The following is a 20,392-nucleotide window of genomic DNA, read 5'->3' as shown; positions in this document are numbered from 1 at the left end:
TAGGGGTGCACCGATTGCAGTTTTCTGGCCGATTACTGATCTTTTAAACAGCTTAATCTGCCTATTCCGATTTTTACTGATACCAATTTTTTTGTCTGAAATGTTGCTCAATATAGCAAGAAAGTTGCAACAGTGAGGTCACTATTGTTAATTGTAAACATGCAGACATAACCTGGAGGGCTGATCTGTCAGTCAAACCGTTCTCACCGGAGAGTAAAAGAGGACAGTGTTTGATTTTTACACATTTGCCAAGCTGGATAAGATCGGTGGATAAGATCGGCTTCATATGTAAAAATCGTCTGATCACCGATCTCCCATAATTAAGGAAATCGGCATCGATAAATCAGCTGGCTGAGAAATCGGTGCACCCTTAGAAAATATACTTCTCCATCAGACATCCACATCACAGCTGCATAATATATAAACAAGCTAAAAAAAAAAAAACTTCTAGGAGTGGTATGATGTAATAGGCAAATTTTGGCATTGGTAAAGGGTTCATAGTACTCTGTTAATTAGATGATTACCTACTGCTTATTGCTGCAGTATCTGATTAGAACCTGGTTTGAATCTGTTGAGGCAAAACTTACAGTGAGATCACAAATCTTTACAGTGATTTTCACATCTTTATTGTAAGCATCGAGACAATGATCTGTCTAATAGTTTAAAAATGTGTGATTTTTTTTTTTTTTGCAAATTGAAAAACATTCTTTACCATGAGAATTAGACAGTCACTCTGCTCAGAAAACTGAACAAAACCAACTCAGATTATGTCACCCCACTCCCCCCTTATTCTTCCTTCCTGAGTTTTTTTTTTTTTTTTTTTGATGAAACCCCAAGAGAATCACTGGCCCCCAATTAGCCCTCTATAAAACTTCCTGGATACACCACTGTTCAGCAGTCTTAAGGTGGAATTTAATATAAACATTAAGATTAACATATATGACATATTTTTAGTTTGATGCATCAAATTAAAACTTAGGAGTTAAACACAGCAGGTCTGATCCATATTACTAAATATCCTTATTCATTCAAACTCTTTCTTTTGTTCTACTTTACTTCAATCTCTGCACCAAAATCCTCTCAAGTTCAATATGGCGCAAAATGCACAATGATGCAAAATTATGCAGCCGAAAGAAGCCGAAGAAATCTGTTGAGGAAAGCTGAACCATGCAAACAGATTTAAATCCTAAATGATTAATATCTCATCTGTCACCTAAAGTCACTGCTGCAAGTCCGCCAGAACTTCTGCGGACTTTGGTCTTATGTATTTGTATTATTAGAGAAGAAGCACATCAGCCAAGATGTTTGACAATTTTAAGGGTTTCACAGCATTTACATCAGTTTCACAAACACTAATATTGTAACATTAAAACTAAAGATACCTTTATTTCTGTGCAATCGCTCATAATTTTGTGTTAAATGAGAGATTAATTAAATACATTGCACTCTTACCTCTCCCAAGTCTTTTTCTGTGCCGCAGTCATGTAAAGGCAAAAAGATAGGTGAGTGGAACAGAAGGTTAGCACTAAAGAGAATATGAAAATTTCTTTAAAAGGGAGGCTTTTAGTATTTTTTTGTTCTTTAGTTCTTAACTTGAAAGAAAAGAAAAAGTCACCCTGGAAACAAGCATTAGGAGTAAATAATTTGAAAGAGTGTCTGCTGTGGTTGTTTAAATCCAAGCATGTCTTATTAAAAATGGAAAAAAAAAGGGTCCATGCCACATTAAGGATTAGCTTTTTTTATTTGAGCATGAAATGAGCCCTATGCTGTTCATTGTAAAGACAAATGAATGTTTTATTCCCACATCAGACCCACGCTCCATGGATTTCAACAAAACGTAGGATCATTTGTTTTACACAAATGACCACATTCCCATAACATGTCTAACATTTTATTATCAAGATCCATAAAAAAAATCTAAATGAAATTTGCTCAGTGCAGAACCATACAGGGATGCAGTGACATCAGCTATTTGAATTTTTTATTAGAAATAAAATGAGCCACCTATCATGCACTGTATGTGTGTGTGTGTGTGTGTGTGTGTGCTTAATATTGTATGTGTTAAATATACACTTTAATGTTGTTTTTATATATGCATTTCTATTTAATAAAACTCAACCAATACTTGCTGCAAGACTCAGGATGATAAAAGTTACTGACCTCATAAAACAGCCTAGGAGAACCTGGTTAGAAAGATTTGGCACAGTCCTCAGCTGCATGCTATCACTTGAGCTGCTCATGAGCAACGAGAAGTCCAGTAATTATTATGTGATACACAGCTGCGAGTTAGTCTAAGTGAGTAAGACAGTGTTAGACGGGGTAGCCAGCAACACACAAGCATAGATTCAACTCACATCTTCAGCAGTCAAATTGCATGCTTCCATCCAGCCTACATTTCAATCTTAAAAAGATGGACTTTGACGCTGTAGATTCTGAGAGCTAAGAGCAGTCATCCTCATTGGTTGGAATTATGTAATTTGCATATTGAGCAACGAGAAAGTGCAGCAACCGACAAAGTTGCTCGGGGTAATTTGAGCCTGGGGTATTTATATAAATATATTCATTTTAGCCAACTTTTTCTGTAATGCCAGTGTAATAATATATATATATATATATATATATATATATTTTTTTTTTACCAAGACTAATTTGTTTTTTGATTTGTGACTTTGTTATACTTCTGCCAAAAGCACAAAAACCGCTGGTGGTTTTTGTGCAGTTATTTTTCCATCCTCAGAAAAGAATATGCAAAATATGTTTCTATATTGGGACCTCATAAAGTGTCCTATGTCGGTACCAGATAACGAGATGTTATTTCACATTCAGCATACCAAATTATGTAGACAGGACCAGAAAATCTGTTTTTGGGATTTAGGGAGGTGGTAATACAGAGGACATACAAAAGCTGTACCATAGAGATTCTGAGTAAATTTTACAGTCTGACTTTTTGTTTTACTTTTCTTATTTGTTGAATAGTTAGGTCTCACCTTAGTAACAACCCAGGCCAGTTGGGCAGATCAACAACAACAAAAAAAAAAAAAGCTATTAAATATTCTTGAGCCAGTTTTGTTTTGACTCATTTATTTATGAACAGACTGTCTAATTAATTTGCTTCATACAGAAGATCTGGACCTCCGGCTATTGAGAAAGGAATGTTTGCTCAAGTCGTGGATTGGCTCTGATTTCACCCCATCGCTAATATATGGCTGTGACGTAATATGCCACCCTAATCGTGAAGTAAGCTGTACTAACTGGTTAACCAGATATTGCATGCACTTTAAACAACCATCCACCACTACGAAGAGTTGTGGGTAGTTATCTGGATATCTTTTCCAACGATAAAATGCCTTAAACATTCCTCTTGCTCCACATTTTATTGCTCAACATTTCAAAGCTTGGCCAATGCCGACTGAAAGGCTTTGCTCATTTCCTCCGCTGTTACATTGCTATTGTTTTTCGGCACCTTTGTATTAATTGTTTAGGTTTGATACATGAGTTTAAAATGTAGAATCTTTACACAAACGTTTATAATTTCTGTTTGCTTTAAATTTTTTTGAAATACCTTGTTTTGCATACATTAGCTTTAGAATAAGCCGTATAGTTTAGAACCCTTGTCTCTTACAAGTGTGAACTGGTGTGATCTCAAAACCTAGTAGGTCAGCCCACAGACAGCCTGTCTCCCAAGAAATGACAGCCATAATAACTGTCTTTGTAAGACTACATCTTAGATGCTTTCAGATAACATGCTTGCATGACACTTAACTGTCTGAATTTCAGCCTGCCAGTGCATGACCCTCAACCTGCAACCTTCTGGGTACAGCTGAGTGCAGATGGTCTATTCCTGTTAGTGCCACAGTTTTCATGAAGCTCGGCTTTAATCCCTGTATGTAATCTGTCAGATCGGGCAACAGCCAATCACATGCTGTTTGTGCTCTAAAATGTTGGAATCAAAATGCCTGACAGCAGAGAAATGCTGATAACACTGCTGAAAATATCTGTTATGATGGTGCTGACATTCTTTTCTTGTGTGGGCACACAAACAATAGCATTAATTGAAAACTTGTAAATTGAAAACTGCAGACATACAAGACATCTCCTATAGAATTGTAAAAACTCCTGGTTAAAAAAGAATGTGTACACTACTGTATGCACTGAGTATACTGGGGAAAATGTTCTGTCATTGCCATGCTCTACATCTGAAATAAGCAAAACAGACATTCAACATCACAGTTTAGTTTTTGAAATGTTTTTCCCAGTAACTACCTAATTCAGCCTGCAACAAGAAACTGAATATTTTAGATGACCTGGTGAGGTTGTGTTTCTGCTATATCTGTTTATCAAAAAATAATTATAATTTTATGGTCCAGCTATTCCTTAAATTGGTATTGATATTATGCCATTTAAAATGTTATCTTACCCCAAATGCATTTTACACCAATAACATTTTCCCATTAGAACCACTTGCTCCCATAAGTAGGTCAAAAATGGGCCACACTAATTTTTCCTTGAAATTTCATTGGAATATATTTCAAAGTAATTCATTTGGTCCTGATCACCTGTGACTTAAAGCGATGTATTTGCATCGAGGCAGAGCTGCCTGGGGTAGGAAGTGGGCGCACTGTATCTAACCGTACTCAAAATTAAAAGCAAATCAGTTTTTTTTTATATGCTTAGTTTGTAATGTTCACATATGCACAAATGTGGTCAACATGATAATTAGGTGCAGCTGTCCAAGATGGGCATGCACCCAATGTGCATATACCAGCTCATCAGTGTTTGGGAAAAAGATGTCAGACTAAACTTTGTGCAACTTTTGGGACCTCAGGGGCAGAAGATCAGCGCTTTGCTTAAGACATCAGAGATAATGTTTTGTTTCCTTTTCTTTTTATTTTGCACAATAGACTTCTGTCTAAGCTGTATTTTGTCAGTGTTTGCTGTGAACAAAGCTAATAAAGCCTGTTAAGTTGCTGTGAAACCACCTCTCATGCGTCCCTGTGACGTCACAGCAGCTAGTCAAAGTTAACACAACTTTTAACATGTTGATTTTGACTTTAAAAACTATGAAGTCGTGGAACCTCTAATTTTTACTGTGTGAAAGAGTTAGTGAAAGATTAGCACTAGGTAGCTAACTACTTTAGCTAATTTTATTAAATTCAATTAGGTGTATTTATATAGTTTCACAACATGTCATCTCAAGGCACTTAAAAAGAAAAGACATTTCAATCCAATCATATATACATTCCAATTAATCCTAGTTTTCAGCAATGCATCAATAGTTCACTACTTTATTCAAATTGGTTAAAATGTTTTCTAGGGGATACGGTGACTCATCAAATAGGAGTTTGCCCTGGCTGCTAGCGCTAAACCCTGCTTCGTCTGTCTTTGCCGTGTCCTTGGCAAGACACTTCCCCCTCCTGGCCTGTATTAACTGGAGTTAATGAAAACATGACATTTACAATTATAATATTACATCAGACCTATAAAAAAATATTTTTATTACAGTATTATTGTAACTCTTATTAAAAGTATGTTTGCTACCTTCTTAAAGGTTGTCGATTTTCAACATGAGAAATGAGCCTCTTCTAAATGCATATTGCGATTTACTGAATATGTATTATGTATTATAAACAATAATCTTTAATTAAAATGACCAAAATAGCACAAAACTTTTTAATTCTAATACAGGTAATTTTTGTCCTTCTTATGGAAGAGCGTAGGGTTCTGTCACTCATGCATCCAACCCCCAATTTACACTGATGTGTCTCCGCTCCATGGAACGGATTCCACAGCAATTGGACACCCATTATAGTCAATGAGAGCATTTACACTGCCTCCAAGGCGCATTTTGTCGCACTGCCATCTGGCATCATTAGAGCAGAGCCTATTTTTGCCGGACACCAAGGCAAATGTGGAGTCAATCTACAAAGATCACACCACACCTACCACACCGCACCAATCTACAAAGACTGAAACCTATTAGGTCATTTCTTGGTGCTGACGTCATAGTAGGAGTGTTGGGTAAGGTAGACTAATAGGTGAAGAAAAAATATTTTTGGAAGTTGATAACTACAATATTTTACATGACACCTTTCATCCTTTTCATCACTGGTTTTATCTTGTGATCTTGCATTTCCCAAACATTCTTCTCTGAGGACCTCTAGATTTCGCAGTGAATAATTTTTTATAAACATTTTAGCCAGCATTTGCTGTAAGCACCAACATTCATTTCTCTCCATACAAATATATACTGATAAACATATATTGATGTAAACAAATTAACTGTAAACAGCACTATCAAAATGGAGTGAATCTTTAATTTAGGTATTTTTCAGAACCAAAAATCTGTAGGTTATCATAACTGTTTTGGTACCAATCTGTATGCTGAATGCTCTGAGTTCCTATAAAACATGCGAGTTTAGCAAAATTCCATGGTCAACGTTGCAAAATTACTATAAATCTTAAGTTGCAGACCTAATTAATGTTGTCACCTTTTTTCTTTAAACGGATTGCTAAATATGCCTTTAATGTATATTTATGTATTTAAATAAACATGGCATTGCATGATGAGCTAGACAAAGAATCAAAGGTATTGTACATGTTTGCATCATCAGTTATGGCCTAGCCTGAATTAGCTGTGCTTCAACACAAACAGCAGTGTGAGACAGATAGTGGAAGGGAACCTGTCATTCGAAGCATGAAATCCCTTTAACCATGTCCTCTGTCACTCAGCAGTCGGTAGGGAAGCACAACGTGCAGAGCTGTAAACTCACAGGTTAAGAGCCAGGACCACCAATGTTGCATGGTGAATCTGCTTTCATAAAGGTAGCAATCATTTGTGGACCATCTCAGTTAGCAGACATACCGTATCTATACCTAAGCATCCCTCCTACTTACATTTGACAACTGTAAGTGCTGCAGACTAATAAACCTAATACACGGTGCACTCTTATCCCATTGCATATTACATTGGTTAGTTTATTACACTTTCTTTACATATACTGCCTTGCCCCTAGTATATTTTGCTTTGTACTCTATAAAAGCAGTAGGAGGAAATTTCAGCTCTTATACTTCACACAGGCATTGCACATTATCTTTAGCACTCTTGTCTCTCATACGCTAGATACTTCTCCTATTCCTACTGTGCAGTAGCTTAAAGGCATAAAGATTTCTAAATATGAAAAGGCACTGTGCCTCTCACCAAATGCCCTTTGTCTTTTTGTATGACGTTGTAGTATAAGGATGTTATTTTTTTCATTGTTTACTTGTGATTTGCTACCATCTGGATGACAACATCTAAAAGTTGTTTTTTTTACTGTTTTCACCCATTCAATTAACTGTGCAATTGCATTTAGTCACCCCACTGCCTCACTGTTCAAGTAATAAAACTAAATGCAGATTATCATAATATAATAGACATTTTTCTGTTAAAAAATGTATATTGCATTTCTTCTCCATGTAAGTTGGAGAAACATTTTATCATACTTTTGGTATTTTGAGCGCTATAGCTTTTCAAAGGATCTACATGCATACAATTATAATTGAATCTCTGGAAAATAAGGAAAGAAAACAGGATCAACACCAGGATGTTTTTTACTTGGATTTTCCAAATAAATAAGTAATACAGGAAGGATCTTTTAGATGTATTTTAAAAAAGGTAACTAACCAAAGACATGAAGAAACTTGCTGAATCTGTTGTTGTATGTTGCTGCATGGTTAAGTCTTTAAATGAGTTCTGAGGTAGAATAAAAGTCTAGATTTATGATTAAAAACTAATTCTAATAACACACATTTTATATAAGGCATCATGTGAAGGACATTGCTGTCATATTTATTTAGGCATATGCTTGATTTCTATTGATAATTGTTTGTGTTGTTTTACTATACTTAGCTATTTTTAAATTATCATTTTAAATGACCAAAAAAAAGCTGTGTAAAAAAGAGCATGGAATTTTTAACTATTAATTTTATGTACTATAGACAACGGAAACATATACATGCCAAATTGGCCTTATGTGTAAAAGTAACTTTTTTTATGCCTCAATGAAGATCACTGCTGATGATTCAACAGTTTGAAAAGAATCATCCAAACACCACTGCTAACCCAAAAAGCTTAAACCACTGTCTCACATCATCCCAAAAATATTGTCGCAGTTTAAAAAAGAATTTTGGGAAAACTTGCAGCAAGCTAAAGTTAAAGTCAGAATCAATGCAAAAGTCATGCAAAACTCTTGATATTGCCATGGAAATGACCATGTTAAAAGCAGTTCATACTTGTAGTGCTTCCAAAAAACAAAAGACAAAACTTCCACAACGTTTGATTGATGGTTACTTTAAAACTGACAGGGCCAAAAATGATTATCCTTCATGACATTTAATGGTCAATAGAGTGGCCTCTCTGTCTTGCAAGTGACAACAGCCTCCCTCTGTAGTTCTTTACTAGATTGGAAAATCTCTTGAGGTATACAAGCTACCTCTTCCATGGCAAATTGTTCGCGCTCATCTAGATTGTATGAACATTGACCTTATCACCCACTACACATTGTCAATGGGATTGAAAACTAGGCTTCTTGAGAGATACTCCAGGACACATATGTTTGTGTCCTTCCACAGGTTTATGACCAACTAGCAGGTATACTTTAGGCCATTATCTTGTCGAAAGATTCAATGGCAGTCTAAAGAATCACTTGCAACTGATTTCTTTAAGTTAACTATTGTTCTGTACTTATCTGGCAAATGGTCTATGGTGTTTTTGACTCTTACTGATTACTCAAAGCACTTTACACTGGAGCCACATTCTCTCCCTAACATACAGATACACAATGTTTAAATGCACAAAGTTCCTTGATGCCATTGAAATGTATTCAGATTAAATAATCCAAAGTTATTGTCTATATGGGCACAAAATTGATTAATCCCACTAATGGATCAGACTTTATTCAGAATAAAACCACCAGCATTCAGAGGTGCAAAACTTTACCTAAAACACATCATCAAAAAAGAAAGTGCACTTCAGTCTGTGCTGAATGTAAAAACAAATGAAGTTGTATGATCATTCTGTCTTCTGAGTGCCCAGAATGAACCCATGCAGACTCTAATAACAGCTGAGATGTTACTCACTCCCTAATTAAGCTACAGACCAAGTAACGCATGCTGTTGGTCTTCCAGCATTTCAGGATGAGAGACCAACAGACTGGTTTTGCTTCCCTCAAATAACATCTAGCCACTGAAGACAGAGATATGTCATGTTGACGTTGGGCTCACGTGTGCAGTCAGGTTAATTTGCCAGTCAGACTGACATGATCATTACAAGTGTTTACATAAGCATAAACCAACCCTCTCATTCGGATTATGGGGTCTGCAGCGATGTCGGCTACCCACCCGACCCGTCTTGTAACACGGACCAAGGAGTCTAACACTCCTTGTTAGGAGTGTTAGACTCCTAACAAGGAGTTTCCAATTCAGTTCAATTGGAATTTCATTCCAATTGAACTGAATCTGATCAGAATATATTGACTGGTGTGTTTACATAACATATTTTTATTTCGATTGGCAATTTATTCTGATTACTTGTGTCCATTTAAACATGCCTACTGATACACAGATTGGTAAGCACCTTGGGGTTTAGAACCTTGATAAGGGGCAGATTAGCATTTGGCAGGAAGAAGCTGGATATAGGGTCAAACTGGTTTGAAATGTTTTTTTCTCCCTCAAATAAATTCAACTTTTGAAAACTGCATTTTGTTTTTACCCAGGTTATCCTTGTCTTCAGACACAAACGTATTTTTAGAAAAAGCATAAATATTACATTCAATATCTTCTTAACTTCTCTGAAAATTGTGTGAAAAGCTGTGTTATTTTCTTGGCTTTGTTTAAAACCATGGAGTAGGATTCATATCAAATCTGTTCCAGCATGCTTGCAGTGTGTAAGCTGCATTTCCTCCACTGGCTGCTGATGCAGCTGCAGCCTATAAATAGGCCTGGCCCAGACAAACAGAGAGAGGAGGGCTTCGTTCAACCCCTGAGTCCCGGTCCTAATCTGACCCCAATAATAGGAGCTATCATTATAATAGCAGTTTTGCTGGAATGCCAGGAAGGTTGCAAGTTACCTGCTGAGAGAACCATCCATCTTTAAAGACCTGGAGAAGCATGGCATCCTGTTTTGAGTACCTTTAAAGCCACCCCATTGTCAGCTACCTGTCATGGTCCTTTCTTTTGCCTCACGACTATTCCCTTTGCCAACATCCACTCTCTGCCACAAAGCCGACAAGGAAGGGGTGGCTAATTCTCTGCCATTCACGCCTGCCTTTTGATATCTCCAGATGGCCAAGCACAGGGTAGGATTGGTGCCTGTATTCCTCATATGCATTACATGGGTTGAATTCAACAATGCAGTTGTAGCTAAGCTTTGCTTTCCTAACGGTGCTTTTCTGCAATCAAAGAGCTTTCATCTCCCACTTGTACAGCCATTTTGGCACTGTTTCGGTCTCTTTTTTTCACTGCCTCTTTTTCTCCTTTCCTGTGTTTTATTTTTCTTACTCAGAGCTTTTTACCGCAACCAGGTTCTCTTGGGGAGACATTCAGTTATGTGCAGATTCTTTCAGATTTATTACACATAGGTTTATAGGTCAATCTTCATTAAGAGGTAAAATCATTAAAAGATTAAAGGGGTATAGATGATGAGAAGATACTTTGCAGAAATGTCTGAGGCTGTCTAAATACATACATGCACACACACAAGGTTTCTAGATGCTTTAGAAAACCAATGTTTATATATTGTATGTGAGCTACTTAACAAAATATGCTCCACAATGCTGCTTGAATGATTACTGGTTATTTTGAGAAGGTTTCCTAAAGGATCACTGTGGTAAATGGAGTAATTGCACAAGTTTGGGCGGTTATCAAACAAAATGTTTCAAATACTTTCTTGGATTTTACATTGCTGATATATATCAAAACTGAAGAACATATTCACAAAAGTAGTTGCGGGCCCTATATATAAACACATCTAAGATTTTTGTATACATATACTTACGAAACCCGACTCAAAGGTAGAACTGCACTTGAAATAGCTACACCACGCATAGGGCAGATTTGTGCATTTATGCAGCTTACTCATATTGTAATTAGGTTATATGCATGCACTTAAGGAAAGCTCACCTGAGTGTGTATGCGCGTGTGTGTGGTTTTAATTTATGTGACTTACAGCTAGACCAAATGTTTGCCATTTTTGAAGATGAGAGCGAGTTGTGTGATGCAGATTCTACAAAAATAAATATCTCTGCAAACTGGCAGTAAATTTTGAAAAAAAAAAAAAAAAGCTGCCCGGTTAGATTTATATAAAAAAAACATACAGGGATGTTGCAGAAAGTACAATTCATTATCTACTCTTATGAGATCTGTTTGTTATTTTTGCAAGTAATTATTCTAATCAAATAAATTATCTTAATTGTGCTTAAAATTATGTCTCCCCATTTTAATTACAGAGTCAAAACCTTAAGACTTTGGAAGTGATGCTTCACATGTAGATGTTAATAAACAGAGCACAAATAATTTAGCTGTGTGAAGAAGATTTATGTGTACCAAACAGCAGAGGTGCACAGAGGAATTTCTGCTCAGTTTAGCGAGGCTTATACAGTAGAATGTGTTTTGGTGCTCAGAAGAACCGTATTTTTCAGACTATATGCCGCTACTTTTTTCCCACACTTTGAACCAGGCGGCCTATAGCCCGGTAGGCTTTTCTGTGGATTTTTCTTCAACCACCAGGGGGCTCTTTAGGAGGAAGTGAATCAGTGGTAGTCAAAATTGAAAATCAAAGAAGAAAGTAGAACAAGCACATGCTAGCAGCAGGCACGATGGAGAAATGTTTTTTAAACTCATAACCTCTCATCATGGAAACAACACGAAGAAGTTCATATGATGCAGCTTTTAAGTTGACCAACCCCCAAACCCCTGATTTTGTATGCACTTATTGTATATTGTACTGTACATTTTCACCTAAATCTGCTTTCTGAATCCAGCATAGAATAAAAAACAACTAGCAGGGGCAAAACAGACAAAGAAATGTCACAAAAAACTGCTTTGTGAGCACCTTTGCTCCATGAGAATTCACTGTGGTTTTGACAAGATTTAAATTTACAGTTTAAATACAGTTTCGTGTATCTCATGGACAATGCCAAAGAAGCAGGTTTGTTTCTCTATGAGGGGCCATTTAGGACAAAATCTATGTTTTGTCTCTCACACACTACAAAAGACTCACCCACACTCAAAAAATACACAAATTACTCATTATTTTGTATGTGAGAGACGCAGTTTTGTATGTGTAAGGGTCATTTTTTTTATATGTGTGAGAGGGACTCAAGTTTTGTATGTGTGAGAGGTGTCACGGAAGAGGCGGGGCATAATTTGGAGATCAGATCGCCCATGCGTTATACCACAGTGATGTGCAATCTTAGTCTTGTGACTAAGACAAAAAAAATTGTTTGCGTTTGTGATATTTTAGTAGTGTATGTGCGCAATTGTAGTATTTTGTGTGTGCGTGTGCGAGATGTTGGTACAGTGTATGTGTGCGAGAAAGATAAAATGTGTGTGCGTGTGCGACATGTTAGTGGTGTGTGTGCAATTTTTGGATTTTGTGTATGTATGTGGGAGAAAATTTGTGGGTGTGTGTGACATTTTAGTAGTTTGTATGCGCAATTTGTGCATTTTTTAGTGTGCGTGAGTCTTTCGTAATGTGTGAGAGACAAAACATAGATTTTGTCCTAAACGGCTCCTCATATATTATATATATATTTCAGAGGCCAGCAGTTATAATAGATACCCTACTTTCAAAGAGAACAATCACTCACTCAAATAAATACAATTTAGCTTTAACGCTTCATGTGGCAATGTATAGAAGGACTAATCCTGAAATGCTTTGACGTTGTTTACCTGCTTGGGGGATTTGATTGGATCAGAACGACAGCATCAAATAAGGAATCCCTGGCCCACCAACAATTTTCATCTTCAAAGCAGTGTTAGTGGCTCCATTAAAATCCTGTCACTAGTTTTCCTTTATGGATGTTGAAGCTTCCGAGGAGAGGAGAAATCATATTCATTCAAATGCTAAGTGACTTAAGCACTCCTTTGAATATTAGAAAGGGAAGAAAAACTTCTCTCATCAGATACAATGCTTAAAAAAGGAAGAGATGAGACCAGTGTTTTGAACATCCACCTCTGTAGAATCTCGTTACATGCCATTACATCTGCAGAACACGGACTGCTTCAAGGTTTGACACATACAGAACACTGCACTGTGTCAGTCCTCATTATATTTTAGCCATGTCTCTGGACAAACACTGGTGGGGGGATGAGAGACCTTCTCTGTGATGTTACCATATCAGCAGGGTTTCGATGTTTTACCTTAGTTACTATTAGAATATGTGATATCAACGTGTCTGCTTCTAATATACAAAAGAAAGCAGAGTGCCAACGGGTCTGCAGGCTAAGGAATAAAAGTATTCATATGGCTTTTATGGATACCTACAGCTCTGATAATGGGTTTTCTATTCTTTACAGGTCACAGATGGAGGTACAATCAAGCAGAAAATCTTCACCTATGATGCCATGTTTAATACAAATTACTCTCACATGGAGGACTACCGCAGGCGCGAAGATCTTGTGTATCAATCAACCGTCCGGTGAGTCTCGCTTTTAACTTAAAGCAAAGAGTGTTTTTACTCAATTTCATCATTGTTTCTTACTACATATATATGTGATACAGGGATTACAAATGCACAGCTTCCCTTATCGTCTGCAGTCTGCCAGTCTACAATGACATGACAATGGAGTTGGTGTATTACTGTAAAGACCAGAAACATTGTGTTATTTCTCATGTTTCGAGAAATAACAGTTCTAAAAGGTTTTGTTAAAATCTAATCTGAATAGTACTTTTTTCAACCAAAGTAGAGAATCTTACTCATCTTTAGCACATTAGTATTAAGATAAACACCTGCAACAAACATTTCAACTCTATTAAGTATTTGTGGTTTAATAGATAGCATAAACTGTGACTGCAAGAAGAGAAGTAGAAAAACAGAGAGCAGTAGGAGGAGTCATCTGTTGCTTTTTGGCTTGATTACGTGTTCAGTGCATCCCGAGGACTGCCTCCTTTTACCCAAGGGCTCAAAAATATGGCTGGCAATCCATCTCCCCTCACACATAATTCTGGCTCTACTGTTGCTTTGGCTGTTGTGATCGGAACCCGCAGTAAGAGCAAGGAAAATTTGGCCTTTCATTTTAGCTACAACATTCAAACCTAGAATATGTTGCAGTTTGCATTCTTCTATAATGATTCCACTTTAATCATTTCAACTTCATTAAACTTTTTTTCCACTTTGATTCATCTTGTGTTCATTGCCTGCATTTCCCCCCCCCCTATCTTCTGTGTGGTTTGGCTGCCCGGCTGAAGATGATTTATCTGGACAATCCTACTGTCCCTTTGGGAGAGTAAGCAGCATTGAAACGGAATGGTGTACACACTTAGAAACATGGAAACATGACTGCACACACAAACAAATGACATCACCCCCCACACCACAGCACATGGGTAGTAAAGTGAGGGAAAAATCTCAAAATATCAGCTGGATGCTATCTGCACCTGCATATTTATGGGGACACGGGGTTTGAGTTACACACCAACAGAGAAAAAAAAAAACAAACAGATTCACTCACAACAGGTATTTACTACAGAAAATAAAGAATGTATCTGTGTTTATTTGTACTACTATGTTTTGTTTTTTTAAACAGCCTCAAAGGTCTTGAGGGGATGGAATTAAATCAATTAATAAACACATCATTAAATCATTAAATGTACCATGAAGTAAATAAATGTTTAATTAAATGTTTTAATAATTTATTCAATAGACATTTATTTATTAAATATGTTGTTAACTCAATAAAATGAAAACTTATAATAGCCGATGCAGATAATTAAATAAATGTGTATTTAATTATTTAATGGTTCCCGTTATTGCATCGGATTGATTTTTTTCGATCAAACTCACCCACCAAATTGATGGGCTATGGGGCAGAGCTAACACTGATGTGTTGTACTGCAATATATTCGACAGCCTGAAGCCAATTTGAGCTTTGTGGTATTCAGTCAAGTCTTTGACTTTTTACCACATTTACCACATTTTTACCGACACTTCTGTGTTGTCTGCTAATTGTAGAATCTCTCCAACAAACTCACAGGAAAGTTCATTAAATCCTCCATTACAAGGGCTGCCATGAATTTCAACGAATCAGGCCAAACTAGTGGAATAGAATAATGGAATACTCATATCCTTTATTGTTTCACAGTAGGCAAATCCATGTCATGAAAGTGTCAGGGCATCGAGGCAGGTGGGTTCATACAGAGAACCGACACAGATCGGTGTTATCCCTCCCCATGGTTTGACAGATAAAATAATTTCATGCCGACACTGCAGGAATAGAAAGCAAGAAAAAATTAAATGCACATTTAATTATTCATCTGTATCAGCTATTAAAAGTTTTCATTTTAACTTTTTAATGGCATACTTAATAAATGAATTGTCTATTTAATAAATCATGTATGCATTGAATTAAAAATTTATTTATTTCATGGTATATTTAAGTAATCATTTAATGATACAGTTATTAATATAATTGTGTCCCTTTTGGCGCTCCATACATGCTGGCTTTCACTTTGACATCAATCTCACATCTTTTTAGCATTGTTTAACATAACTTGAAGCAGCTGTGACTCAAGAGTAAATGCATAGATTAGTCCTTGTGAGATAAAAAAGAGGGAAAAAACATTTCTTGCACGTAACTGTCTGAATTCTAAAAGATGTCTGGTGTTCAAGTTCAAACAAGCAAGGGCTGCATTTTCTTCGTTTTAAAGATATTTGAAATTGTCATAAAATGTGAATATGGCACATGCAGGGCAAGTGTCAGATTGATATTTACACATGATATAAATGTTTTTAAAAGCACATGGGTACATGTTTGTATGTGGGTGAGATGGTTAGTTTATTTAATGCAAATAGCATCCTTTTCCCTGTCTCTAATAGTAATGAAACGTGTCCATGTCCCTTTAATTGTATACACATTTTATTCTCCTCATCTCCATAAAATCCCCCAGTACTTGGACAATAATGTTTTTCTTCCCCTTTTTTCCACAACAAATCAATTTTATAGCACACATTTAACTTTTGTTTTAATTTAACACCCATATTCAATGCAGATACATTTTTTGCTGTATCTGTTCCATTTTTTTCCCAATATTTTGCTTAAGGACATTTATTATTCTACTTCATTACTATTGGAAGTTATTTAATTGTGTATTACATTTTGGTTACAGTTCCAAAACGAAAATATTCTCACTCACTTTTACACTGGAATGGTCTATTCTGCTGAGATTTATATAGTTCTTTTTTAGTGCAGAACTTTTCTGATATGATTATTGCAGAGCTGAGAAGCAAACAAACTGTATCAATTCAAAGCTGATTATGCAATAGAGGGTGTTGTGTTTGACAATAGAGACAAGTTAATACCCTTTCTTGTTGAATAGAACAAAATGTAATAAAAATGGTAATATTCTCAAAAGTTAATTATATACAGACTTTGCTGTTTCATCTTTTAGAAAAAAGAAAAGCCGTATTTTTTTTGACAGGTATCATAGTTTTGGTTGCAGTGGATGTTTGTGCAGTTGGTGGTTTATAGATTTACAATGATTAAAAAACAAATGTTATGTTAACATGGAAAACATCCACAATGACACCTCCAAATTCCTAGTATGCATCTTTTTTTTTTTTTTTAGCTTAACCAGACTTGTCTTGGTCTTTCATTAGTAGAAAGATTAAATATATTTGCATAATTATGTCTAAAAATTGTGTTTATTTTAGCATTTCTTGTTTAGATGTTATACAAACACGTGTAGTTTTAAAATTGATAAAGGGGTTGGATTTCCTAGTCTTTGAACCTTATTTGGAATTTATAATAAATTTGAGTTATCCAGTTCAAATGTTGACCACTTTTATTTTAAATAGAATGAAGTGACAATCAAGAGGACAGGTACTGTAAAAAAATCAAAGTATAGTAAAAAGTAATTCTTAGTTTAGGGAAGTAAATTGACAGAAGGAGCTCTTGACACTGGAGACCATTTTACAGGAGGAAATTTTGGTCAGAGTGGTAAAACTGGGAGGCAGGGCAGGGTCTCCCTGAAGAACAGAGTGGTGATGAAGAGGTGGCACTTGAGTTGAGCAAAGTGTTTGGCAGCAAAAAGGAACCCTGAGCACCTAAGAAACAATGAAAGAGAGAGAGGAGAAAAATGGAACCTGAAAGAACAGGTTGGCCTGACAGTCTTACTGCTTGCCTGTGTGCCAGATGCTCTGGCAGAGTGTGGTAAGAATGCCAGAGCTGATAAGCTGCTGACATTGATAAGTTAATGCGGAGCAGGTTTTCCAGCCACAGGAATCCCACGATACCTCACTCTGATTCAAGAATGCGGCTGAGTTAGACCTTAAGAGCACAAATGGGCAAGGACAACTTTGACCCACTCGGGACTAGTGTTTAAGTGAAAGCAATTTAATATGATGGAAAAAGAAGGTCTGCTCTTAATTTGACTACTAAATCCAGTCAGGTAAGAGTAGGCATTTATTGTACTGTTTATCATGTATTGTGATACATTTCTTATCATAAGAATTTAGATTTAGCATTGTCACAATAAATTTCCATTAATGATGTTTAAGAAACAGAATTTTCTGTATAGTTTGTGTGTTGTTAGTTTTACTATTTTCAGCTCTCTTTGTTCACTGAGAGTATCAATACATATCAATACATTTGAAAATATGATTAATTGCAGTTTCTGTTTGCAGTTCAATGATACAAATCAAATTTCTTTATAACTGGTGTCCTAAAAAAATGCATATTCCAAAAATATTTGTGATTGTGACTGTATGGCTGTGACTTCCATGCAAAAAGAAGTAATACATAGTTCTTATTGTCACTTTTATTGTTATCACAATAGTACCACAAAAAATAGTGACAAAACTTTAAGTCCATATCATCCATCCCTACAGTCAGGTTCTATATAAACTAAGGAAAACTTCAACTTTGTTATTTATGGGTTGTGAAAGTCGTTGAGTACGTAATGCTAGAAATCCAAGTACTGTGATAAGTCTATAAACTCTAATTTGGTGGTGTATACTTAGCATATTTAGAGGAAACAAACTGAGCCCTTAGAGATACTGTAAACACTGAGAAGCCTTTATTGTGCATCATTTCCTTGTTACCTTTACCTGATTCTGTAATTCCTCAATCTTTTCTGCATTTATCAGTAAGCTATCCTTTTTTGGATTTGAATTTAGAAATGCAACAAATATACAAATGCATAACAAATATATACCCAAAGCTTTGTTAAGGAACAAAACCCAGAAAGATGAGCTTCATCAGCACATTATAAGCAGTCAGCACTAAGCCAATCACACTTATTTTGGCATGCACCGAATCACAGTATTATCCTCGTCATTCTGTTTCATGCTCATTCCTTGAGGAAACATGGCTGATTACACACCTCCCTCTGCATCTGGTCCACTAGGTAATTTGTCTCTGCTTTTCATCGAGTGCAGAGCGACTTGCCATCGCCATCAAAATGCTTGAGGCTAGCAACATTATCTGACAATGTGCTTGTTAATTTGATGCAAAGTTTGACTGCATGAGGTATCAGAAGCTTCTTTGTCAAAACAGTTTTTTTTCTGGCTCTCCATCAAGACTGTGATTTGTTTGCATTTGTAGGCAAGAGGAGTTCTTGAGGAAGGCCGCCATAACAGGAAAGGGCTCTTAGATGCATCTCCTTGAGGACAATCGATCTCTTTTTGCTTTTTTTTTTTTCCCCCACCACACCTTCTTGTGGGCCCATTACCATTGATCACAACTGTGGATGGCTGTTTTTTAGTGTACACCTGAAGTGTGCTGTGTTTAATCTTGTTTGAGGAACATAATCTTTTTTACACTATTTCATTTTTTTAATTACTTTATTATATTTAATTTGTGTTGACATGAGAGGTTTTTTTTATAATACTCTGGAGTGATTCGATTTGTTTATGTTTTGTTCATTTTAAAACATCCATCAATTATTTATTTCTAACATTTTGTAAGAACCACTGTTTAAGCATAAACTAACCATTCAAGCTTATATATTCAATTCTGTTGAAACATTATACCCAGAAAATATGTAACAAAATAAAATGAGGTCACTGAAGGTGGTAAATTTAGGGATAAAAGATCAGAAGGAATTGGGTGTTTCCAGCAGTTTTTCCTTGTTATATTGCAAAGGTGATGCTTCAGGGGAAATAACTGCCATTATGATGGAAAATCTACTTCAGATAAAATGGTGTTGCCATTCTAATTGAGATTTCAAACATTAGCTCACCCATTAACTAACTAGCCATATTGACTAACTAACTGCAGCAACAGTTTTAATACATTCAAAGTCGTGTGCTGTGTTTCTCTGAACAGATTCTCAGTGGACTGGCACCTCTGAAAACCTTGACATCAAAGATTAGAGCAGTGCTGAAAAATTAATTTCACCAGTCTTAATATTTAACAGAAGCCTCAATGTTACTAGTGCAACTTCTCCTCTTTTCCGACTCCTAATTCTGATGGACATGAGTTTCTGTCAAACAGGAAGGGACTACACGAGCATGCAACAACTAAAAAACACTGGTTCTGGCTTACTGGCTCAAATCTTCATGCGTTTTCAGGATTTTCTTCCACACCTCAAATGATCTTATCTCTCTTTTTCCTGCGTTGAGCTTAGTTTGTTGCTGTTTTTGTGTGTTTTGATCTGAATCCACAAATGCAGCAATCATTGTGGATCACTAAACCACAGCTTTGTTTGTAAAAACAAAGCAACGGGCTACATCAGCATTTCCCAAGACAAAGCCAATTACCCTATCCCCAGCCACCAGCCCAGAGTCAGATTTACAGTGCTATTCTCATCCCTTTAGCTCTGTGGTAAAAGAAAATGCTTATTTTATCTTACCCTTATCCCTGAAGGAAGTGCCAGTAGAGAAAAGTATTCTCTTTATCTTGAGATTTTGACCGCTCTTTCTTCTATATTTAGCTTACTCAAACATTTACTTGTTATTTCAGTATTTATCTATTTGTTCCTTTGTGCTTTGGAGCTAGATAATTTAGTTTGTTTATATGATCTGTTCCCTTTTATTTAGACATTTTCCCTTTTTTTTAAAAGTTCCATTAAATTCTAAAACATACAAAAACAAACTGACCATGTGCCAGTATGGTGTTTGGACTAAGTAACCAAGCACAAATCCATCTCAGCTAAAACATATAGGTGTGCATCCAAATAACTATTTATCTCCAAGGG

General features: G+C 36.1%; 1 protein-coding gene across 1 annotated transcript in view; it reads left to right on the top strand.

Annotated features, from left to right (window-relative positions):
* Positions 1 to 20,392, top strand: part of igsf21a (immunoglobin superfamily, member 21a) — a 192,729-nt gene that overhangs the window by 82,377 nt on the left and 89,960 nt on the right. The window contains exon 3 of the mRNA XM_008409119.3: positions 13,555 to 13,676. Within this exon, the coding sequence (XP_008407341.1) occupies positions 13,555 to 13,676 (122 nt within the window). The remainder of the gene's footprint in view (positions 1 to 13,554; positions 13,677 to 20,392) is intronic.

The sequence above is a fragment of the Poecilia reticulata genome, chromosome 5 (genome assembly GCF_904066995.2).
Source record: "Poecilia reticulata chromosome 5, P_reticulata-male-v2, whole genome shotgun sequence".
In the NCBI taxonomy this organism is placed as follows: domain Eukaryota; kingdom Metazoa; phylum Chordata; class Actinopteri; order Cyprinodontiformes; family Poeciliidae; genus Poecilia; species Poecilia reticulata.
Note: the sequence above shows the minus strand (reverse complement) of the source record. Positions and strands in the feature narration are given on the sequence as shown.